At 45.4% G+C, this 22,670-nt stretch overlaps 1 protein-coding gene across 3 annotated transcripts in view; it reads right to left on the minus strand.

Moving 5' to 3' along the window:
- The window catches only part of LOC144511865 (plexin-A2-like), a 483,337-nt gene that overhangs the window by 101,058 nt on the left and 359,609 nt on the right, over positions 1–22,670 (minus strand). For all 3 annotated transcript variants that reach the window (XM_078242266.1, XM_078242268.1, XM_078242267.1), the window contains 2 exons: positions 12,140–12,257; positions 8,556–8,692 (listed from right to left, as the gene is read on the minus strand). In XM_078242266.1, coding sequence (XP_078098392.1) covers positions 8,556–8,692; positions 12,140–12,257 — 255 coding nt within the window. The remainder of the gene's footprint in view (positions 1–8,555; positions 8,693–12,139; positions 12,258–22,670) is intronic.

A 22,670-nucleotide genomic window follows, 5' to 3' on the forward strand; every position in this document is an offset into this window, starting at 1 on the left:
AACAACAAGCCACCATCACTACAACCTATATAAAGAACCCATATCAAGTACATAATATGACATGGTGGAATAGAATTTGGTAATAGCATCTGACGCTGGCAATCAACAGCGATAAGAAAGGTGGCAACTAAATGACAGGACACAGAATAGTATCCGAGGGTATGGAACAGTGGAGGCTGAACAGAGAGATGCGCACCCAAAAAGGGATATTGCCAGTCCCCGAGTAATGTAGAAGCAGAAAACATGGACAATTGCAAGATAGGAATGGAGAGAACGCACCAAATCTCTTGGTCAGAATTCACAAGAAGGGTGAGCGAGGTATTTAATTCCTGATTATTAATTGAATTTAAAATTTCACCATGGTGGGATTTGAGTCCTTGTACCTGAAGCATTAGTCCGTACCTTTGAATTACAAGTCCAGGGACATTGATGGCACATCTCCTCCAGGACTTGGGAAAATCGGGGTTGGGGGGTTCTTGATAGACAGGCCAGAGGATGGGAGCACCCATTGTTGGGGGTGCGGGGAGGGTGGAGTGTGCAGGGCAGGAAAGTACCTGCACTTAATTGTAGACCAGGTGGCAGTGCCAGGAGGTTTAGTTGATTGAAGAAGCTGAAAATCAGCAAAACCTGTACAGGGAGAAAGCAGGGAGAGAAGAACAAACCCTGTAAAATTGACTGGCAGAGTCAAAAGTTTATAGAAGAAACTGAGTAAAAAGAAAAAGAGGACATAACCCTGCGGGTTATGAAGAAAAATAACTGAAGTACAAGAGGAGAGTTGCTGCAAAGTTTGAAAAAAAAAACAGAGCACACAGAAAGCAGTGTTACAGATTTAAGTGTAAAAGAACGGGCCCCAAAGAGACAAGAAAAAAGACTTGTTCAAAAAAAAACTCTGCAAACAGCCAGAAAATAAACAAAAAAGGAGAGATCACTGCAATGACCTCCCTTTAGGGAAAGTAGAAGCTTTAAAATGTTCAAAAAGAGCAGCCACATTCTTGCCAAAAATCACAGGGAAAAACACACACAACTGGCAGCTGCTGACAGTGGAGTAAAAAAAGGTGACAGTCTTAAAGCAGCAATACACTTAAAGAGGTGATACATTTAAAGTGGAAACACACTAGAAAGCAGCAATCAAAGGAAAAAGGAAATGGCTAAGGACAGGAAAATTAGAGACAACCCCAGTTAGAGGGCAACTCTCAAAAAAAAGGTCCAGAAGTAATGAAAGATCCCACAACGGGGTGGGGGGGGGGGGGGGGGGGGCAATGAGAGAAATGCAGAATGGAAACAAATCAACAATTCAGAGATAAACCTGGCCAACAGTGAATCCAAAAGGGTTTGGCTGAAGTTAAGACAAGTGGAAATGAAGATTCAATTTGCAAAATGAATACGTTTGTGACAGATTCCCCTTGGAAGAAACACAGACCTCAAAAGAAACTAGAAATTATTAAACTTAAAGTGGCACCAGCAAAAATAATTAAAGCTCTGCAGAAGTTAAACAAGATGTGGTGGCAAGATGCAAACTTGGAGAAATACAGTTGCAAACATTTACAAAATTACGTTGAGGAGAGCGGAATGAGAATAAACTGAACCCCATGAAAATGCAACTAGAAAATAAGAACAGGTCCAGTGAAGAATTGAATCAGGAGAATAGGAGCTTGAAATTTATAGAAGAAACTAAGCTAAGTAACTTATTTTTTTTTAAAACTGAAATAGAATAATTGAATTTGAAACTGTCAAGTCTCAACAAAGAATCTGAAGAGACTGTTCTCTGCCTTCAGAAGAGAGTTGCAGAAGGAAAGCTTGACAAGGAGAAACTAACTGAAGAGGTGAAAATATTAACATTGACAGCTGGATCAGCAATTCAGACCCAAGAGAGAACCTGGGATTACACACCAGAGCAAAATTCCTGAAACAGTCACAATAATGGAAAAGAACAAGCAGCAATATTAGAAAATAATCGATGTAAAAGATACTGATTTGAAATGCTTGGAAGAGAAGAAAGATTATGACACGACCCAAAGGCAGAGTACTATACCATTTCTTCACATGTGGCAGATCATGATGTGAAAGAACTGTCAAGTTCTTGGGGTCCGAGTTCATAGGACGCTCAAAGCAGCTGTGCAGGTTGAGGCTGTGGTTAAGAAGGCGTATGGTGTACTGGCCTTCATCAATCGAGGAATTGAATTTAGGAGTCGTGAGATAATGTTGCAGCTATATAAGACCCTGGTCAGACCACACTTGGCCGAGTACTGTGCTCAGTTCTGGTCGCCTCATTACAGGAAGGATGTGAAAGCCATAGAAAGGGTGCAGAGGAGATTTACAAGGATGTTGCCTGGGTTGGGGAGCATGCCTTATGAGGATAGGTTGAGTGAGCTCGACCTTTTCTCCTTGGAGAGACGAAGGATGAGGGGTGACCTGATAGAGGTGTATAAGATGTTGAGAGGTATTGACCGAGTGGATAGTCAGAGGCTTTTTCCCAGGGCAGAAATGGTTGCCACAAGAGGACACAGGTTTAAGGTGCTGGGGAGTAGGTACAGAGGAGATGTCAGGGGTAAGTTTTTCACTCAGAGGGTGGTGGGTGTGTGGAATGGGCTGCCAGCAACGGTGGTGGAGGCGGATTCGATAAAGTCTTTTAAGAGACTTTTAGATAAGTGCATGGAACTTAGTAAGATAGAGGGTTATAGGTAAGCCTAGTAATCGCTAAGGTAGGGACATGTTCGGCACAACTTTGTGGGCTGAAGGGCCTGTACTGTGCTGTAGTTTTTCTATGTTCTATGTTCTAAGACCATGTTGTATTGCAATAGCAAGTTATGGGGATAGGGCCTGGGTGGGATTGTAGTCATTGCAGACTCGATGGGCCGAATGCCCGCCTTCTGCACTGTAGGATTCTATGAATACACTTAAAGAGGTAATACACTGCAAGTGGAAACACACTTGAAAGCAGCAATCAAAGAAAAAAGGAAATGGCTAGGAACAGGAAAATGCGAGACAACCCCAGATAGAGGTCAACTCTCAAAAAAGGCTCAGGAGTAATGAAAGATCCCACAAGGGAGAGTGGGGGGGTGGGTGGGGGGGGGGGGGGGGCAATGAGAGAAATGCAGAATGAAAACAAGTCAACAATTCACCAGAGACAGGCTTGGCCAACAATGGTTTTGGGAGGTGCTGTCTAAGGACCTTTGGTGACTTGCTGCAGTGCATTTTGTAGATAGTACACACTGCTGCTACTGAGCTTCGATGGTGGAGGCAGCGGATGTTTGTAGATGTGGTGCCAATCAAGTGGGCTGCTTTGCCCTGGATGGTGTCAAGCTGCTCGAGTGTTGTTGGAGCTGCACCCATCCAGGCAAGTGGGGAGTATTCCATCACACTCCTGACTTAGTTTGGCTGAAGTTAAGACAAGTGGAAATTAAAGTTCAATTGTCCATGACGGATTCGAAACACAGAAATTAAAGACTTCAAAAGAAACTAGAAATTATTCAACTTAATTGTATTATTTATTGTATTCTCTAGTAGAAAGTGAGGCCTTTTTTTAAAAAAGGGGATGTGATGAGATGTGCCAGCGTGCATTATAATGCAAGGTGCTCAGCAGGGCATGGGCTAACATGGGACTGGAGGGTGGCACCATCCACACAGTGAGATTAATGTCACCACATGGTCAAAGAACAGTCTGGAAGAAGTCTGCAAGAAGCCAGCCTGCGTGGTGATAGCAACATGATGCAAGATCATATTTGGAATGGTAAGTAGTGAAAGCTGAAGGTGTTAACGTTTAAAGGCTCAGGTATCACGATCTCATCAGTCAGCCACCATCGCTGCAGCATAAAGAACCCATAATGAGTACGTAATATGACAGATGGTGGAAGGATTAAACAAAAATAGTACAATAATGAATAAATATCAAACCCATTATCTACAAGCATCTACATATTCCTATCTCCATATTTTTTGCCTTTTTTGAACAACAGCGACAGGATTAAAAATGATTCTTTCACCACCTCAAAAAATACAGAGATTAAAATGACTGCATTTTCTAATCGATTTCTTTCCATCCACAATGCAGGAAATGTCAGCTACTTAGAATGCTTCACCGACACACATTTACACCAAGGAAAAGGCTAAATGAAAAGACGTTAATTGCTTTGTTGCAGATCTAATTTCCACTTTTTGGTCAGAAGCACAGATTTTTGAAGTGACCAGCTGCAAAAAAAGGAACATCGCACAGACTTGGAGCATGTTAAAAAGGTACTCCAGGATCGGAATCACTTCCAGGTCCCAACCCCACACTTACTGTCAGGGCACCCGCTTGAGAGGTCTACCTGGAGGTGGTTGCCTTCCGGTCCATTGTCCAAGTATGGACAGTGCGGCAAGTTCCTGAGGCACAAGTCAGGATTGTGATGGAATACTGCCCACTTGCCTGGATGGGTGCAGCTCCAACAACACTCGGGAAGCTTGACACCATCCAGGACAAAGCAGCCCGCTTGATTGGCACCACATCTACAAACATCCACTGCCTCCACCACCGACACTCAGTAGCAGCAGTGTGTACTATCTACAAGATGCACTGCAGCAATTCACCAAAGATCCTTAGACAGCACCTCTCAAACTTATGACTACTTCCATCTAGAAGGACAAAGGAAGCAGATACATGGGAACACCACCACTTGCAAGTTCCCCTCCAAGCCACTCAGCGTCCTGACTTGGAAATATATCACCATTCCTTCGCAGTCGCTGGGTCAAAATCCTGGAATTCCCTCCCCAACGGCATTGTGGGTCAACCCACAGAACATTGTCTGCGGCGATTCAAGAAGGCAGCTCATCACCACCTTTTCAAGGGCAACTAGAGATGGACAATAAATGCTGGCCAGCCAGAGATGCCCATGTCCCACGAATGAATAATAAATAAAGAATAATAAGGTTGCAAGTCCAATCAGAAGGCCTGCAGCCTTAGAAAGACAGTAGTCTGTAGAGTAGAAATGGGCACTGCTCCTGCAGGAGTAGGAAGCATGAAAAGGTATTCAATTTAATACAACAAATGATGGCCTCAATTGCCAGGCCTCTCTGTAGAGGGGAATGGAATGGCTGGCAGCCACTGTTGTGACCTGCTGATTGCTGTGTCTCTGATGAGGCTATGGGGATGGGAAGATAAAGTGCCAGAGGAGCCTCTTTCCCTTAGCCAGCTGCTAGCAAGGTCCCTCCAGGGACCTGCCTGGCTTGGACCTCAATGGAGCCCTCTCCACCACTGGGAAGATTGCGGTACCCTCACAAATGGGCAGTTAATCTTGCAGATTGGCTACCTGTCTCTGCCAGTGATGACCCACCTCTGGGAAGATGCTGCAGGGTGGGTAACCTCTGCCAATGATGTTTAGAATATTTTTTGCTCTGTTACCCTAAGCGTATATTCTGGGTTATACCTGAAAGCAGGACCTCTCTGTAGTATTGTCTGATCATACATAGGAACAGGAGTAGGCCATTCAACCATTCAGGCTTGTTTGTCATTCAAATAGATCATGTCGGGTCTGTGCCCGAACTCTATTTGGCTGCCTGTATTCCAAATTCCTTGATAGCCTTACCTAACAAATATCCATCTTCCAACTCTTGAAAACCTCAACTGACCCCACATTCCACAGACCTTTCAGGGAGGAGGATTCCTGTTCGGTACTTTGAGATAACGCATTTCTTGACTTCACTGCTGGTGGCCTGACAATGGCCAGAATTTTCCGGCCGTTCACGCTGCCAGGATCTTCCAGTCCCGCCGACAGTGCCCCTGCCCCCCGCCACGGGTTTCCCAGCAGCAGGGGTGCATTCAGCGGAAAACCCTGCTGACGACGGCAGGAGCAGAAGATCCCACCAACGGCCAATGGCACGGCGCGTGGAAAATCCCACTCTCTAATTTCAAGATCACGTCCTTTTGTTCTTAATTTCTCCACAAGAAGCAGCAGCTTTCCTGCTCTACCTTATCAAATACTGTTATTAGTTTAAACATCTCAATTAGATTATCCATCAAGTTTTTACAACTGAAGGCAACATGAGCAGAATTTATGATCTACACAACTGAAGCATAACTTCCTCTCTTTTCATCCCAGTCCTCTGGAGATAAAGGCCAACATTCCATTAGCCTTGGTGATTGATGTTTTAAAATCTGGCCACTAGCTTTTAGTGATCAGTGTGCGTGGACACCCAAATATCCTTGCTCTCCCACAGATCCTCGTTTCTTAGCATTTAGTAAATACTCTCATTTATCTTTCTTGAAGCCAAATTGGATGACCTCACAATTCCTCATGTTGAACTCCATTCACCATAGTGTAGCCCATTCAGTTAATCGACCCATACGTCCCTCTGTGACAACCTGCTTGCATCTGTTCACACAAGGCCTTCTTATTGATCATTGGATTGAATCCATATCAGGCTTGACAGGTTAATGCTTTCTTTACGTTGGCCAACTGCAGTATAGCTAGAATAAACCTGGAAGTACTGGCAACCCCAATTTATAAGACGTTATGCAAATTATTCAAACTTATCATCTGACTTGATTTATTATTAGTGTCACTGGCATTGGTTTACAGTGAAAAGTATTGTTTCTTGCGCGCTGTACAGACAAAGCATACCATTCACTAGAATGGTGTTACAGTCACAGATAGGGGGTGGGAATCTCCCAAAAAAATTCTAAGTGTTGACTTCACGTAAAAGCTGGAATAAATCCCACTGGGTTTTCCTGCGGGAGTTTCAAAAAGAATCTCTCACACTCTGTGCACTGCAGAGTGCACTAGCGTGATTCACTCCAGAAATCAGGGGACAGGGCCTATCCCCATCCGAGAGGCCAGTAGGATAGCGCTGAGTGGGCCACTGCATAGCGCCGAGATCAGCGCATGCGCAGTGGCCCCCCTCTGCCAGTCTACCGATCGCTGGCCAGCCCTGGGACCCCCACATCGCCAACTGTGCGACCCACCCCCCTGCCCCCACTGCCTGATCGCTGGTCTCCCGAACATGTCTGGGCCAGCCTCGAACCCTGTACCATCGTCCCAATCTCCCACAACCCCCCCTCAACCAGCGGCAGTCCCAAATCCCTCCCACCTGCAGCCCCATCCCCTCCCCCACCCCAATGGCCAGCCCCAGTCACTGGCCTCCCTCCCTGCCCCACCGACCCTGACTGCAGAGTGGCAGTGGGACCCTTCCCCCCCCCCAACCACACCAACCTCCTCCGGAGGCCCTGCTCCCCCCATCAGGCCCCATCCCCTTGGCATTGCCCCAGGCCCAGTGGACAGTGCTAAGGTGCCCTCTGGGCATTAGCACTTTGTCCCTTAGGCAGTGCCAGGGGCACAGGCTGGCACTGCCAAGGTGTCAATGCCCTGGGCATCCCCTCAGCACGCACCCAATGCTCTGAGGGGCCTCGATTGCCCCCTCTTCACTCCAGCGGGGTTGGGCCATCAGCTCCCCGCAAGTGGGGAGCTATCGTAAACCCCGCTGGAGTGAATGACTCCTGGCGGGGAAGGGGGAAGGGGGGGGGGGAGAAAGAGGGGCTGGCAAGCTCGGAGATTTCAGTCTCGAGCCTGCTATTGATATTCAAATGATATTATAAGGACCTGCTGCATACATTATGCAGCTCCGTGCCAATTTTCAGCATGGAAATTTTCCTACGCTAAGAGACGGACGAAGGCCTAGATGCCCAGCGCGAATCGGCTGCTGCGAGAGTCTCCCGGCCCGCTGTGCTAAAAAAGCAGTGCAGCGGGATGGGAGAATCTGCCCGAGGGTCTAGCGAAAGATCAGCTTAATATATAGTAGGTCCATTCAAAAGTCTGATGGCAGCAGGAAAGAAGCTGATCGCCAGTCGTTACTGTTGGGTCAATGCTACCATTGGTTGCAATAACAGAGTGCTGGGCAAGTTTTGTCCCTTTTAATTTATGACATTTGAAATTGTTGCCTCTTCTGTGGCCAGAATGTCACAGCCGTTCATGCCGGCGGGATTTTCCCATCCCGCTGCAGTGAACTGAGTGTTGACTGGCTGTCAAAATCTGTGACTCCCCTGCAGTGCACGCATGGTGTGAATGGCTGTTAAGATCACGCTATGTATCAATTTTGTAATTTGCCTATTGTTGATTATAAATTATAGCAGAAATTATTGCTCCAATTATATCACAATCATTATATCAAGCAAGCCAATTATTTTCAGCACAAAACCAGGTCAAATTTTCTCACTCTGTCTGGGATAGGTATAATGTAAAAAATAATGAATAAAGGGAAAGCTAACATCTTCGAGGACGGGTGAGCTTTTGAGGTTCACTCATTGCTTTTTTAACACCAGACCCGGCCAATGAAAATGTGACCTTGTAATTAATCCTGGCGATTCATTAGATCCCATCAATCTGCAAGTTTTCTGAGATGTGGCATTCGAGCAGGTTGCTCTCAGCGAGGTAGTATATATAGTTATGAATTTATGATTGCAACTCAGTTCACTCAATAAATTACTGGCCTCCTCTAAGAGCACAAGCACAGTTCCAACTGAGTACTGAACGATATCTAGAATGAGAATAATTCCATGCATCGCGCTTGCTTTTCTTCCTCCTCACCTGTAAAACTCGCAGGTTTGATTCCCAAACAGCACGTTGACATTGCTGCCAGCTCCAAGGTATTTTCCCGTAATCGTCACCATCGTCCCCCCAGACTCCGGACCTCGATTTGGGTTCAAGTCCTCCAGAGAAGGCTTCTGTTGAAAGGAGATGAGAAAACAAAGGCACGGATTTAAAGAGAAGTAGAGACAAAGACTGATTAAAAATATAATTACTTCTCCAGTTTGTTTCGACTGATGCTGTTAAAGAAGTCCTTTGCATGATGCATCATTCTTATGATAACACAACCAAAGATCCTTGGCTTACATTTATTTAAACTTCCCTTCTCCCTTCCCAAGGGCGCAGAGTGGAATCTACATATCTCTGAAGACTGTCATCTTTGAAGGTTTGAAAGAATACCTTCAATGAATGCCCTCTTTTTCATTCATTTAACTTTTACCGCCAGCACTTACAGCTTGAATTATACACAGTTGGTTTTGCAATGCAGTATTTCAGAGACCACCTGAAAGGCTTTTAGAATGGCATTAACTTTTGGAACAATAAAAGGCAGTAAACAAACTACCATAAATGCCTTGGGCAGCGGAACGCATTCTTCAAATTAGTGAGCTTAAGTTCTGTTCCCCCTCCCCTTGTTAAATGACTAACCAGACCAAACAATAGCTTCTGATGTCTGTTGAGAGAAGGCAATTTTAAAAGGAATTTATTCACTTTGCTCACAACTCTCTCAACATGGTTCCAGATCTGGTGTACATTACCAAAGGCAGTCTGAATAATTCTAGTTTAATCACTCAGTCCGCTTCACGGGAATACAATCGATCCCTCATTGCAATGCTAATCAAGGAATCAGAATATTCTTTGTTGGTTGGGGGGGAAAACGCATTTAACATGGAGGGAACAGAGAACTTGCAAAAATGTTTGCCACGCTGGGGCAAAAGAAGTTGGGAAAATGTAGTTGAATCTGTTTTTTGCAAAACGTTACATTGAAGAAATGCAAATTACTCATTTAAAGCAACAAAAATGGTGATGATCTTATTTAAAAAAGGAATTTAGGTTTGACAATTTGGTTATTTAATTATTTTATGCAGTCCAAAAATGATAGATTTCAGCTTTCACAGGAATTCCTGAAGGCAATATTCTGAAAAGAATGCCTACAATAATCCTCAGGGAAATCAATATTTTTGTACTTGGAGACATTGATGTATGTGCATACTCGTGCAGTGTGTTTAGGCATACCATACACCATTTTATCTGCCAGCAATGAACCTGCAGTACCTCAGGAAGACATTCAGCAAAGCTTTTAGCTTTTAGACTAGGGGGCACAGTGGTTAAACACTGCTGCCTCACAGCGCCAGGGACCCGGGTTCAATTCCAGCCTTGGGTGACTGTGTGGAGTTTGCATGTTCTCTCCGTGTCTGCGTAGGTTTCCTCTGGGTACTCCGGTTTCCTCCCACACTCCAAAAAGTGCGCGCGTTAGGGAGATTGGCCATGCTAATTTGCCCCTTAGTTTCCCAAGATGTGTAGATTGGGGGATTAATGGGGTAAATACGTGGGGTTATGGGGATAGGACCTGGGTGGGATTGTTATCAGTGCAGGCTCGATGGTCTGACTGGTCTCCTCTGCACAGCAGGGATTCTATAAATTGAAGTTCTCTCATTTCAAAAGGATTGGCACTTGCCATGAAAGTGTGTGCGCAGGAACTTTCCGGGGCACAAGATTCCCAGTGTTCATGGAAACAATTTCATGATGCTCAGAGAATCTTTGGAGTCATTTTAATAAACCAAGGGTACACTTCACTTGAAGTCGGTGCGGGCGGAACATGAGAGTAAGAAAATTAAGTAATTGGAGGGGGAAATAAATGAAATGTAAAGAAACAAGAATAATGCAAGGAGATGACAGAGAAACAGCTAGAGAACAGATAAGGAGAGAGACAGAGAACAGTGCACAGAGCCAGGGGAAGGAGCATGCCTCAGAAGTACAGAAGACAAAGGCAACAACAGTAAAGACAGAGAGAAAAAGAGTATCATGGAACAAAATTTTCCATCCTCATTTGTGGCTGGGATTATCCGGTGCCACCGAAAGTGAACTGGGCTTTGGCTGGAATGCCAAATTTTCCATTCCCGCTCGCAACAGGTTCTGCCATGGACAGGACCGGAGAATCTCGCCCATTGGGCATGCAGTCCAGACCCGCTTTTGCCAGGACAGTCCCGATTTTCCAGAAAATGTTCCAGCGTTCTGACAATATCCTAAAAAAAAACTCAAGACATCTGGGTTTCACCTTTTTTTCATTTTGTCAAATGTAAAGTGGGTCCTGGTGGGGAGAAAGTCTGTGCAAAATTTTGGTCATTGCCCTTGGACACTCATCACATTGCAATGCACACAGCAGACCTGTATCCCTCTCCCCACTGCCCCCTTGATGTCGCCAAGGGAATTGCTATGACATTTTTGGCACTGCCAACTCCATTGCCTTTTAAACAATCCACAGAACAGGGTTGCCAGCTGCAGCTGGCCACATTTCAGGAGGTGTCACCTCCCACCTTGAACTCTCCCTCCCCCAGACTCCTGCCACTGGTCACCCAACATGCCGATCATTACAGGGCCCAGCCTGACACGGCTTTTCAACGTGCCTGGCTTTGACTTTCATTTTGAAATCTGGTTACCCGAGAGAAACATATAAAAGCAGAAAACCAGGAACAAAGACACAGCACAAAATTAAACTGCAAATTCAAAACACATTATAATTTTGGATTTTGAAAAACGTAAACCTGCTTCTGAACAGTGGATACAAAGAGAAAAATAAAATTTCATTCCTTTTTCCATACAAAAAAGGAGGAAAAATGTGTAATGTTCACAGAGTCTGACACCGGAGTGCTACAACTGAGCGATCAGAAAGTCAGAAATCAAGAACATTTTGAGTGTATGAAATGCTGATGCCAGTCAGAAACATCAATAAAAGTTGTAATTATGTCTTTTTCTGTCAGAGCTTAAGAGTTGATCATGACTACAATGGAAGCAGAGTGACTGAAATGGAAATGTAACAGACATCTAGGAAACCTTGGTAAAAAGGATTAAAGCCAGTGTATGGAGGGGAGAAGACAGCGGCACGGTAGCACAGTAGTTAGCACTGCTGCCTCACAGCGCCAGGGACCTGGGTTCGATTCCCGGCTTGGGTCACCGTCTGTGTGGAGTTTGCACATTCTCCATGTTTGTGTGGGTTTCCTACGGGTGCTCTGGTTTCCTCCCACAGTTCAAAGATGTGCAGGTTAGGCGAATTGGCCATGCTAAAATCTCCCTCATTATATCCGAACAGGTGCCGGAGTGTGGCGACTAGGGGATTTTCACAGTAATTTCATTGCAGTGCTAATGTTAGCCTATTTGGGACTAATAAATAAACTTACTTACTTAGGTAAATCAGGAGCACTTATTAGGTAATGCCATATCATGCGGCGATTATAAGATACCAGTTAACTCTGAAATACACAGTAGGTTGTACAAAAGCAGCAAAAGAAAACTTAATTTCTCTTTTTATACCTTGGGATGGGTTTTGTGGAGGGAAGGAAGGTCATTCACTTTCGGGTTCAACTCACCACAAAGGTATACTGCTGTGACGACTCTGTCATAAACTCGGGCTTACACTCCCCAACGCAGAGCTGCACCGGACCAGATTCTTTGCGAGGCCTCGCCTCCCCCATTTCACACACAATCCTGCCAAGGAGAGCATGAAAAGTAAGAACACAGATTCAGAACATGTGTCACCTCCCAGCAGTTATGTGCGCATCTGCCGTTAAATGGCTGCCTTCTAATTTTACGCTGACATTTTCCGCTGAAATAAATGAACGCTCCTTGGCAGAGAGCGGGACAGATTAAGCTGCTGTCACACTCCTGCACAACTAACAAATTGTCCCCTACAGCAAAGTAGCACATGGCGAATTTCAATTATACGGAGCAAAAAAAAAAGAAAACATGAAAATATAATACCGAGATTAACTCCGGAAGAAAGGAAGTGCAGCGCAAAGCCATTTATTACAATTAACCACTACTTTGTCTTTCATTGTGTAATATTCCATCATTCCACACAATAAAGTAAGGCAGACTAGACGGGAAAACTGAACAACAGTTTAAGACAAGCCTGTCTCTTTAACAAACCTCTCTAAAAGCAATTTCCCAGAACAAAAAACACATTTTACCGGATATGGAATTTTAAGAAAAACTCAGTATGATTCTAAGACAATTTTTCATTAAAATGTTGCTGCCTCTTTTTTTAAAAAAAAAACAGTTACTGCAGTAATTCCAGAATGATTAGCATTCAACCATAGGCAAAGTGTAGTACAAAGGATGGAATAATATGCTTTAATAGCACCCAATTTGTCAAAAATCTAATAGAGTTTTTAAGTTAATGAAGTAGAATTAATGATGTACAGACAGTTCTTAATTTTCTCACTTTAGGAGAGAACTAGATGCTGATGAATGACATAATATTTGCATGAATCAATTCAAGCATTGATGTTTTATTGTCATTACAACATTGCACCTTCCTTGTATAATCCTCGCAAAACTATTTTCAGGGGTGATGCACTGAATTGGAAATGGCTTCGAGCACGCACCTCGTTAACATGGAGATGAAGTACCTTCGATGTGGCTTTGCACACACTATTGGAGCCATTCCTGCCACCAGCAAGGGGCCAAATCAGATAGACTCCCACCCTCTCCTCCGCCACAAAGCTGAGTTTTGAAAACTGAAGAGGGTTTAATCTCTGCGCGCAAGCATTTTGCTGACTTTAGCACAAACGTCAAAATATAAAGCAGTCATTTAGCGACATCCTATTTTTCACCATCTCCAAGTTGAAATCCGTTCCAATTGACAAAACTGCAAGTTTTTGGTTATAGAATCAGAAAATCCTACAGTGCAGAAGGAGGCCATTCGGCCCATCAAATCTGCACCGACCACAATCCCACCCAGACCCTATCCCCATAACCCCATGCATTTACCCTAGTTAATCCCCCTGACACTTAGTGGCAATTTAGCATGGCCAATCCACCTAATTTACACATCTTTGGAATTTGGTGGAGAGGGTCCTTTGCTCTCAGGGAAATCACGGAAGCACATAAATGATCCCTTCAGTTGTGGAGGTGAGATGACCATTCAGGACCTCGGCACAAAAATATGGATGATTTGAAGTTAGCAAAAATAATTTCAAAGATATGGGTGTCCTCAGCAGGTGGAGAGAGAAACAGTGTTAATATTTTTCGGGTCCGAGAACCTTCACCAGAACCGGAATCAGAATCAGTTCTGAGGAAAGGTCAGTGATCTGAAACATTAACTCTTTCTCTTTCCACTGATGCTGCACGACTTGCTGAGTTTTCCCGGCATCTGCATTATTTCACTTTTAAACATAGAAAATATAAGCAAGGCCCGAGAGCCTGCTCCACCACTCATTATCAGGACTGATCATCAAATTCAATATCCTGATTCTGCATTCCCCCCATATCCCTCGATCCCTATAGCCCTAAGAACTATATTTAATTTCTTCTTGAAATCACACAACATATTGGCCTCAGCTACTTTCTTTGAATTCCACAGATTCACCACTCTCTGGGTGAAGAAATTTCTCCTCACCTCAGGTCTAAAAGGTTTACCCCTTATCCTCAAACTATGACCCCTAGTTCTGGACTCCCCCACCATCGGGAACATTCTTTCTGAATCTACCGTCTAATCCTGTTAGAATTATATAAGTTTCTATGAGATCCCCTTTCACTCTTCTAAACTCCAACGAATGTAACCCTAGACTTAGTCTCTCCTCATATGACAGACCTGCCATTGCAGGAATCAGCCTGGTAAACCTTCGCTGTACTCCCTCTATAGCAAGGGCATCCTTCCTCAGACAAGGACACCAAAATTGCACACAATACTCCAGGTGTGGCCTCACCAATGCCCTACACAATTGCAGGTCAACAGAAGTGTGAGTTCAGAAGTAGGGATGTCTTACTGCAGTTACAGGGAGTTGGGTTCGATTTCAGCCTTGGGTGACTGTGTGGAGTTTGCACGTTCTCCCTGTGTCTGCACGAGTTTCCTCCTGCTCTGGTTTCCCCCCACAGTCCAAAGATGGTTAAGTGGATTGGCCATGCTAAATTGCCCATTAGTATCCAAAGATGTGTAGGTTAGATGGATTAACCATCGTAAATGCGTGGGGTTACGGGATAGGGCAGACAGCAGGGCATGGGCGGGATGCTGTTTCGGAGGGTTGGTGCAGACTTGATGGGATGAATGGCTGCTTTCGGAACTGCTAGGATTCTATAGTTCTATATGTGTCATAGAATGCAGCAGAGGTTCACTAGGCTGATACCGGGGTTGGTGGGACTGTCCTATGGGGGCAGATCAGTTTGACTGGGCCTGTATTCACTAGAGTTTAGAAGCAGGAGAGGAGATCTGATTGAAATGTATACAATTCTAATGGGGTTGGACAGACTAGATGCATGGAAAGTATTTTCCATGGTTGGGGAATCTAGAACCGGGGGCCGAGTCGCAGAGTACGGGGTCGATGATTTAGGACCGAGATGAAGAAACATTTCTTCACTCCAAGGGTAGTAATCTTGTGGAATTCTCTACCACAGAAGGAGGCCAAGTCACTGAATGTATTCAAGAAAGAGAAAGATGTTTTTATTTTTAGATTTTAAAGGCATCAAAGGAAATGGGAAGAAAGCAGGAATATGGCATTGAGATCAAGGATCAGCCAAGATCATATTGAGTGATAGAATGAGCTCGATGGGCTGAATGGCCTAATTCTGCTCCGAGTTTCTTTGTTTCCATGATACTGGGCTAGATTTTCCAGCTATCCTTGCTTTAAGTTTGTGCAAATATTCTAAAATGCCACACCCCCACCCCCACCCCTAGATTTTCATGGGTTGAGAGTTTTATTTCTGGCCCAATTCTGAAATCTACCATTGCTGGTCGAGTTAAACACTTCATACCGCCTCCTCAATCAATGTTCCCTCCTTGGCATTTCTTGCTTGTTCCATACTTTGCTAATGTTATGTTTGAAGCCAACACAATAAATACTTGCATGAACTTGATGGGCCAAAAGACCTCGTACTATGCCATCATGACTCATCCCACAATGGCTGGGAGCGCTGTTAATTGCTTTAAGGTGATGCTTCTGTCCCTTCCTCAGGAGGGAGTCCAGAGAGCAGCCGGCCAATCAGATGGCCGGCAGGTCTGTGGTCCCACCACACGAGGAGCCCAGAGTCAAGAATCCTGGTGAGGGAAGCAAGAGGGGCGGGTTCAAGAGGCAGGGTGGAGGATGAAATGGGGAATTACCTGGGGGAAGAGGGGGCTGCTTACAATGGGCCCCTCATGAGACTTCTCATTTTGCCCGCGAAAGCTACCGGGTTTCCCACATGACATGGGTCTAAATCTAACAGTGGTAAATCACCACGTGTAGTGGGGGGGGATGAGGCTCTTAAGTGGCTATTTGAGGATCTCAATACGCCAAAGGTGGGTTCAATGCCTTTCTTGCCACACAGGGGTCACAGTCTGAGGATACAGGGTAGACTATTTAGGCCAGAGATGAGGAGAAATTTCTTCACCCAGCCTGTGGAATTCACTACCACATGAAATAGTTGAGGCCAAAACATTGAATGTTTTCAAGCAGCAATGAGATACAGCACTTGAGGCGAAGGGGATCAAAGGATGTGGGGGAAAGGCAGGATCAGGCTACTGAGTTGGATGATCAGCAGTGAGCATAATGAACAGCAGGACAGGCTCGAAGGGCCGAATGGCCTGCTCCTGCTCCTATTTTCTGTGTTACGCCCCCATCACTTACAATTTCAGAAAAGTCAGGGAGGGGGTAGGTATCAGGCATGCCTTCCGTTGGGTTTAGAGTGCCCCCAATCACCCCTTTAAACACACTGTCCTATGGATCTGTCTGGAGATGGTGACACCTTGAATGATAACGGCATTCACCATGGAGAGGCACTTGCTGGATTGATGGATGAAATGGACATTACTAAATGAAGCCTTTTCCTCAGGTACTGCAACACTGCCAAACCTGGACAGTTTGTCTTCAGCCACGGTTCTGCTTGTCCATCAAGAATTCCCTGTGTTACTTCAAATAGTAGTAGAACTAATGGCAAGCATGCATTAGTCACAGCCAATGTTACATTTATTTTATTTAGCCAGCAGAGCTTCTGCAGGAGATATCATACTGTATATATTGCACCAAGTGTTGGCAGACCAATCTGGTTCATTTCATTTATTACACAGCTTGAATGCTTCAGACAAAGGTCTTGCCAAGGACCAGCACATTTCTAAAGGTCGAAGTGTGAATGCACCAATTGAGAGTTCAGTCTGGCTGCTTCATGACAGCTTTAATTTTGAACAATGGATTCATAAATCTTACAGGATAATTTACTTCAGCACATGAAATATTGGGAGAAAATTCACATACGGGGGAGAGGCGAGTGAATCTATCGACGCTAGTGCTTTAAAGGATATATACTTCCTAACGAGCAAGTTTTGAAGAACAGATTCTGAATTAACTGAGATATATATATATATATATATACAGAACATGGAATTTAAGACTGGAAGAAGGTATTCTGTGCGCACTGTTTAATGGAATTATAATCTGGTGGCTAAACACCACCGGTGGGATTTTCCAGTTGCACTCGCCCCAAAACTGGAACATCCCACCTGAGGTCAATGGACCTTTGCATGGAACGCTCCCTGCCCGCTACGATTCCCATGGCGGGCGGGACGGAAAAATTGCCCCCCCCACATTTCCTATTACATTGTGCAGAGTTCAAATCATCACCAACAATCAATTGGAAACTTAATTATAAAGCTAGAAATCATACTGGCAAATGCTTAAAACGTACGTATGATCTTTTGCCCACTAATCTAACAAAGGATTCAATTTAACCTATAGGTTAAAATAATGAGCTGGGGAATTTCACAGATGTACTTTTAAATGTTTGCCTGACAACAGTAATTTCAAGCCTATAATGTTTACATTGATTTTGAAACCTTATCTCAGAATTCAAAGCGTTAATCACTGGTTTCCATGAATACAAATGTTCATTTGGTTAAAATTTATAGAGATTCATTTCAGTCCCCACAGGACATATTCACAGCAGGAAACTAGTCTAAACATGGAAGTCTAAATAAATCACTTCCCTCGTACAGAAATTATTTTTTTTAATGAGGGGAATTAACTCTTCCAGAGCTTGATTTATTTTAAACATGAGAAATGCTTGCTTTTTGGCACTTGGCTGTAAGATAGTTCATTAATAACTATGGGGGCGATTTTACCATTTTTATTCTAAGTGCTGGGCGGACTTGAAACTGGGAGAGTTTCAGATCCGGCTTTTAGGCCCGTTTCAGGCCCCCCCATATCCACTCTGCCTGCAAAATTTTTAGCGTGTCAGATTCACGCTGCAGTCGCCGGTGGGCGGAGCTTAACGCGCCCAAAAGCCTGCAGAGGGAGGGCGTGCGCATGTGCGGGCCTCTGATGCTGCACACGCGCATTATTAGTAGCAGGGGCCTGACAGGCAAAGAGAGCTGTCAGGCCCCTGCTCGTGCAGACTGCCTGAAGCAGCTCTCCCCTCCCTGCAATCGCAGGGGCATGTGGCCCGAGATGCAGCCCCCGCAACCCCACCCCCCCTCCCCCCCACCCAAACGCTGCCCAGACCGATCGCGGAACCCCCCATTCCCCACAGATTGCGGACCCACTGCCACCTGCCCCCCCACTGATTGTTGCAGAGTTGCAGCGTGTCCTTCTTCCCCCCCACTGATCCCTGCAGCAGGCCCCCTCCCCCATTAGCCCCCCCCCCTAACCTCATCCCCCATTAGCCCTGCCCCGTCACTGCCCGGTGGGCACTCAGGTGCCAGGGTGGCACTGCCCAAGGGGCATCCCCCCCATGCCCTCAGCCTCTCTGGGGGGGGCCACAATGGCTCTGGTTCTACTGGCGAGGCCAGGTCGACTGCTCCCCATTCATGGGGAGCATGTCTATTCCTCACCGGCGAGGTCACAAAGGGGGGCCGAGCCCGGACGATTGAGAACGGGCTCACTAAGCAGATGCAAATGCCCATTTTAATCAATTTATTAACCGACCTCTTGCCCATTTCCAGTGAGGGACTGACTGCGCTGGATATCCGACGCTTGTAAAACGGTGTCGGTCGCGCCCGGAAAACGGGCACAACGCGATGGAAAAATCGCCCCCCCATGTGTTTTACACTCCAAGAGACAATTCACCACGACTGAACAAGAAAATGGGTCGGATTCTCCGATGTAGCCCACAGCTGGGATTCTGTGGTCCCGCTGCAGTGGATGGAAAGTTGGCTGAGTGCCAAATTCTCCATTCTCACTGGCAGCGGCAGTGCGGTGTGAAGGGCTGGAGAATTCCAGCCTACATATCTGTTTCACCACCTCTATGGGTTGATCTTTTACATCTGTGTCATCCTAATCAACAGGAAAGTACAACGGTCCGCAGGAGAAAGCTGGGGCACAAATGTCAGACAAGATTCAGAACACTTTTTAAAAGTTGAAAAAAGTCTCCACTTCCAATTACCCTGATTTCTCATGGATTACTGTTTCATGGACAGTGGTAGAAAGTCTTAAATTCCATGTTGTGGTAATAGACAGTACGGTGGCACTACTGCCGCACAGCACCAGGGGCCCGGGTTCAATTCCGGCCTTGGGTGACTGTGTGGAGTTCTCGCCGTGTCTCCGTGAGTTTCCTCCGGGTGCTCCGGTTTCCTCCCACAGTCCAAAGATTTGCAAGTTTGGTGGATTGGCCATGTTAAATTGCGCCTTGGTGTCCAAAGATGTGTAGGTTAGGGGGATTAGTGGGTAAGTGTGTGGGGTTATGGGGATAGGGCACACTGTGGGTCTGGGCAAGATGCTCTTTCAGAGAGTCGGTGCAGACTCAATGGGCTGAAAGGCCTCCTTCTGCACTGTAGGGACTCTATGAATTAGCTAGATGGTTTAATCAAGTGCAAGTATAGTTAGTGTGTGCCTTCAGTATATTTGGTCAAGGCCAAATCCAGTCTTGTTCTGGTCCACAATTGGGACATTTGTTTGTTGCACTAGCTAACACTGGATGGCTCATGAGGGATGATCTTGGGTCCCGCTTGGTCTGTCTAATTCAACCATTACTTCAATCAATCAAAGGAAAGAATACACCTTCCATTTTGGAATCTAACTTTCTTGAGCAAATGTTATATCAATACTGACCTGTTTCCGAGACTGGATTTATAAAATAAGTAGAAAGAATTCAGGAAATTGCATTATGTTAGAAACAAATAATCTGATTAAATGCTCCTGCAGTTAGGAGTCCCTTTGCTATCTCCAACATTTCCCGTGGTATTAAGATCACTGTCCTGTGTTTCAAAGAACAAAGAACAATACAGCACAGGAACAGGCCCTTCGGCCCTCCAAGCCTGCGCCGCTCCCCGGTCCAGGATTGAATCCTGAATCCAGGATCCCCGCCCAATTTTCCAGCCTATCTGCATACCAATATCCTATCCACCGAGCTGTACCTCACAGCTACGATGCTTTGTTCATCACAACCTATTAACTCACCCCCACCCCCCCATTCCAGACCATGTGATCTCCAGGGAGAGGCGAAAACCCAGAGTGAAAAACCCCAGGGCCAATATGGGGAAAAAAAATCTGGGAAATTCCTCTCCGACCCCCTGAGGCGATCGAAACGAGTCCAGGAGATCACAATGGCCCTGATCGGAAAATGCTTCCCAACCCTAGTCATTTCCACTTCCACGAACACCATATGAATTCCCTGCCCCCGAGACAGGTTCCCAACTATCCGCAGTCTCGCTCTGTACTGGCACCAGCAAGATGATCATAGAATGAAGCCTTGAAACGAGAAACAAGGAACAATTAGCCCATGCCGCTCCCTGGTCCAAACTAGACCACTCTTTTGTATCCCTCCATTCCCACTCCGTTCATATAGCTGTCTAGATAAGTCTTAAACGTTCCCAGTGTGTCCGCCTCCACCACCTTGCCCGGCAACACATTCCAGGCCCCCACGACCCTCTGTGTAAAATATGTCCTTCTGATATCTGTGTTAAACCTCCCCCCCTTCACCTTGAACCTATGACCCCTCGTGAACGTCACCACCGACCCGTGGAAAAGCTTCCCACCGTTCACCCTATCTATGCCTTTCATAATTTTATACACCTCTATTAAGTCTCCCCTCATCCTCCGTCTTTCCAAGGAGAACAACCCCAGTTTCCCCAATCTCTCCTCATAACCAAGCCCCTCCATACCAGGCAACATCCTGGTAAACCTCCTCTGTACTCTCTCCAAAGCCTCCACGTCCTTCTGGTAGTGTGGCGACCAGAACTGGACGCAGTATTCCAAATGCGGCCGAACCAACGTTCTATACATCTGCAACATCAGACCCCAACTCTTATACTCTATGCCCCATCCTATAAAGGCAAGCATGCCATATGCCTTCTTCACCACCTTCTCCACCTGTGACGTCACCTTCAAAGATCTGTGGACTTGCACACCCAGGTCCCTCTGCGTCTCTACACCCTTTATGGTTCTTCCATTTATCGTGTAGCTCCTCCCTACATTATTCCCACCAAAATGCATCACTTCGCATTTATCAGGATTGAACTCCATCTGCCATTTCCTTGCCCAAATTTCCAGCCTATCTATATCCTTCTGTAGCCTCTGACAATGTTCCTCACTATCTGCAAGTCCTGCCAGTTTTGTGTCGTCCGCAAACTTACTGATCACCCCAGTTACTCCTTCTTCCAGATCATTTATATAAATCACAAACAGCAGAGGTCCCAATACAGAGCCCTGCGGTACACCACTAGTCACAGGCCTCCAGCCGGAAAAAGACCCTTCCACTACCACCCTCTGTCTTCTATGACCAAGCCAGTTCTCCACCCATCTAGCCACCTCCCCCTTTATCCCATGGGATCCAACCTTTTTCACTAGCCTACCATGAGGGACTTTGTCAAACGCTTTACTAAAGTCCATATAGACAACATCCACGGCCCTTCCTTCGTCAACCATTTTGGTCACTTCTTCAAAAAACACCACCAGGTTAGTGAGGCATGACCTCCCTCTCACAAAACCATGTTGACTATCGTTAATGAGTTTATTCCTTTCTAAATGCGCATACATCCTATCTCTAAGAATCTTCTCCAACAACTTCCCCACCACGGACGTCAAGCTCACCGGCCTATAATTACCCGGGTTATCCTTCCTACCCTTCTTAAATAACGGGACCACATTGGCTATCCTCCAATCCTCTGGGACCTCACCTGCGTCCAGTGACGAGACAAAGATTTGCGTCAGAGGCCCAACGATTTCACCTCTCGTCTCCCTGAGCAGCCTTGGATAGATTCCATCAGGCCCTGGGGATTTGTCAGTCTTTATATTCTCTAACAAACCTAACACTTCCTCCTTTGTAATGGAGATTTTCTCCAACGGTTCAACACTCCCCTCAGAGACACTCCCAGTCAACACATCCCTCTCCTTTGTGAATACCGACGCAAAGTATTCATTTAGGATCTCCCCTACTTCTTTGGGCTCCAAGCATAAGTCCCCACTTTTGTCCCTGAGGGGTCCGATTTTTTCCCTAACAACCCTTTTGTTCCTAACGTATGAATAAAATGCCTTGGGATTCTCCTTAATCCTGTCTACCAAGAACATTTCGTGACCCCTTTTTGCTCTTCTAATTCCCCGTTTGAGTACTTTCCTACTTTCATTGTACTCCTCCAGAGCTCCCTCCGTTTTTAGCTGCTTGGACCTAACATACGCCTCTCTTTTCCTTTTGACCTTCAGACTCATTTTATACAATTTTTTAAAACTGCTGCGTTTAAAAGCTTTAGAGTTGTATTGTAACAGTTGACAAATGTTAACATAGCACTAGAATGGTTCAGTTTTGTTCACTGTTAGAGTATGGAATACGTCTGGAAAAAAACACATGGAATATTACATATTAACTGATAGAATCAACATTCTATCTAATTCATTCCTGTCGAACAAAGTGATCTAAATAACATTTGGCAGATTTATATACATTATGAAGTAAAACATTATACCATTCTGCTCATCCTTCATATCAGCAGCAATGAGTTCC

The sequence above is a fragment of the Mustelus asterias genome, chromosome 25, assembly GCF_964213995.1.
Source record: "Mustelus asterias chromosome 25, sMusAst1.hap1.1, whole genome shotgun sequence".
Taxonomy (NCBI): Eukaryota; Metazoa; Chordata; class Chondrichthyes; order Carcharhiniformes; family Triakidae; genus Mustelus; species Mustelus asterias.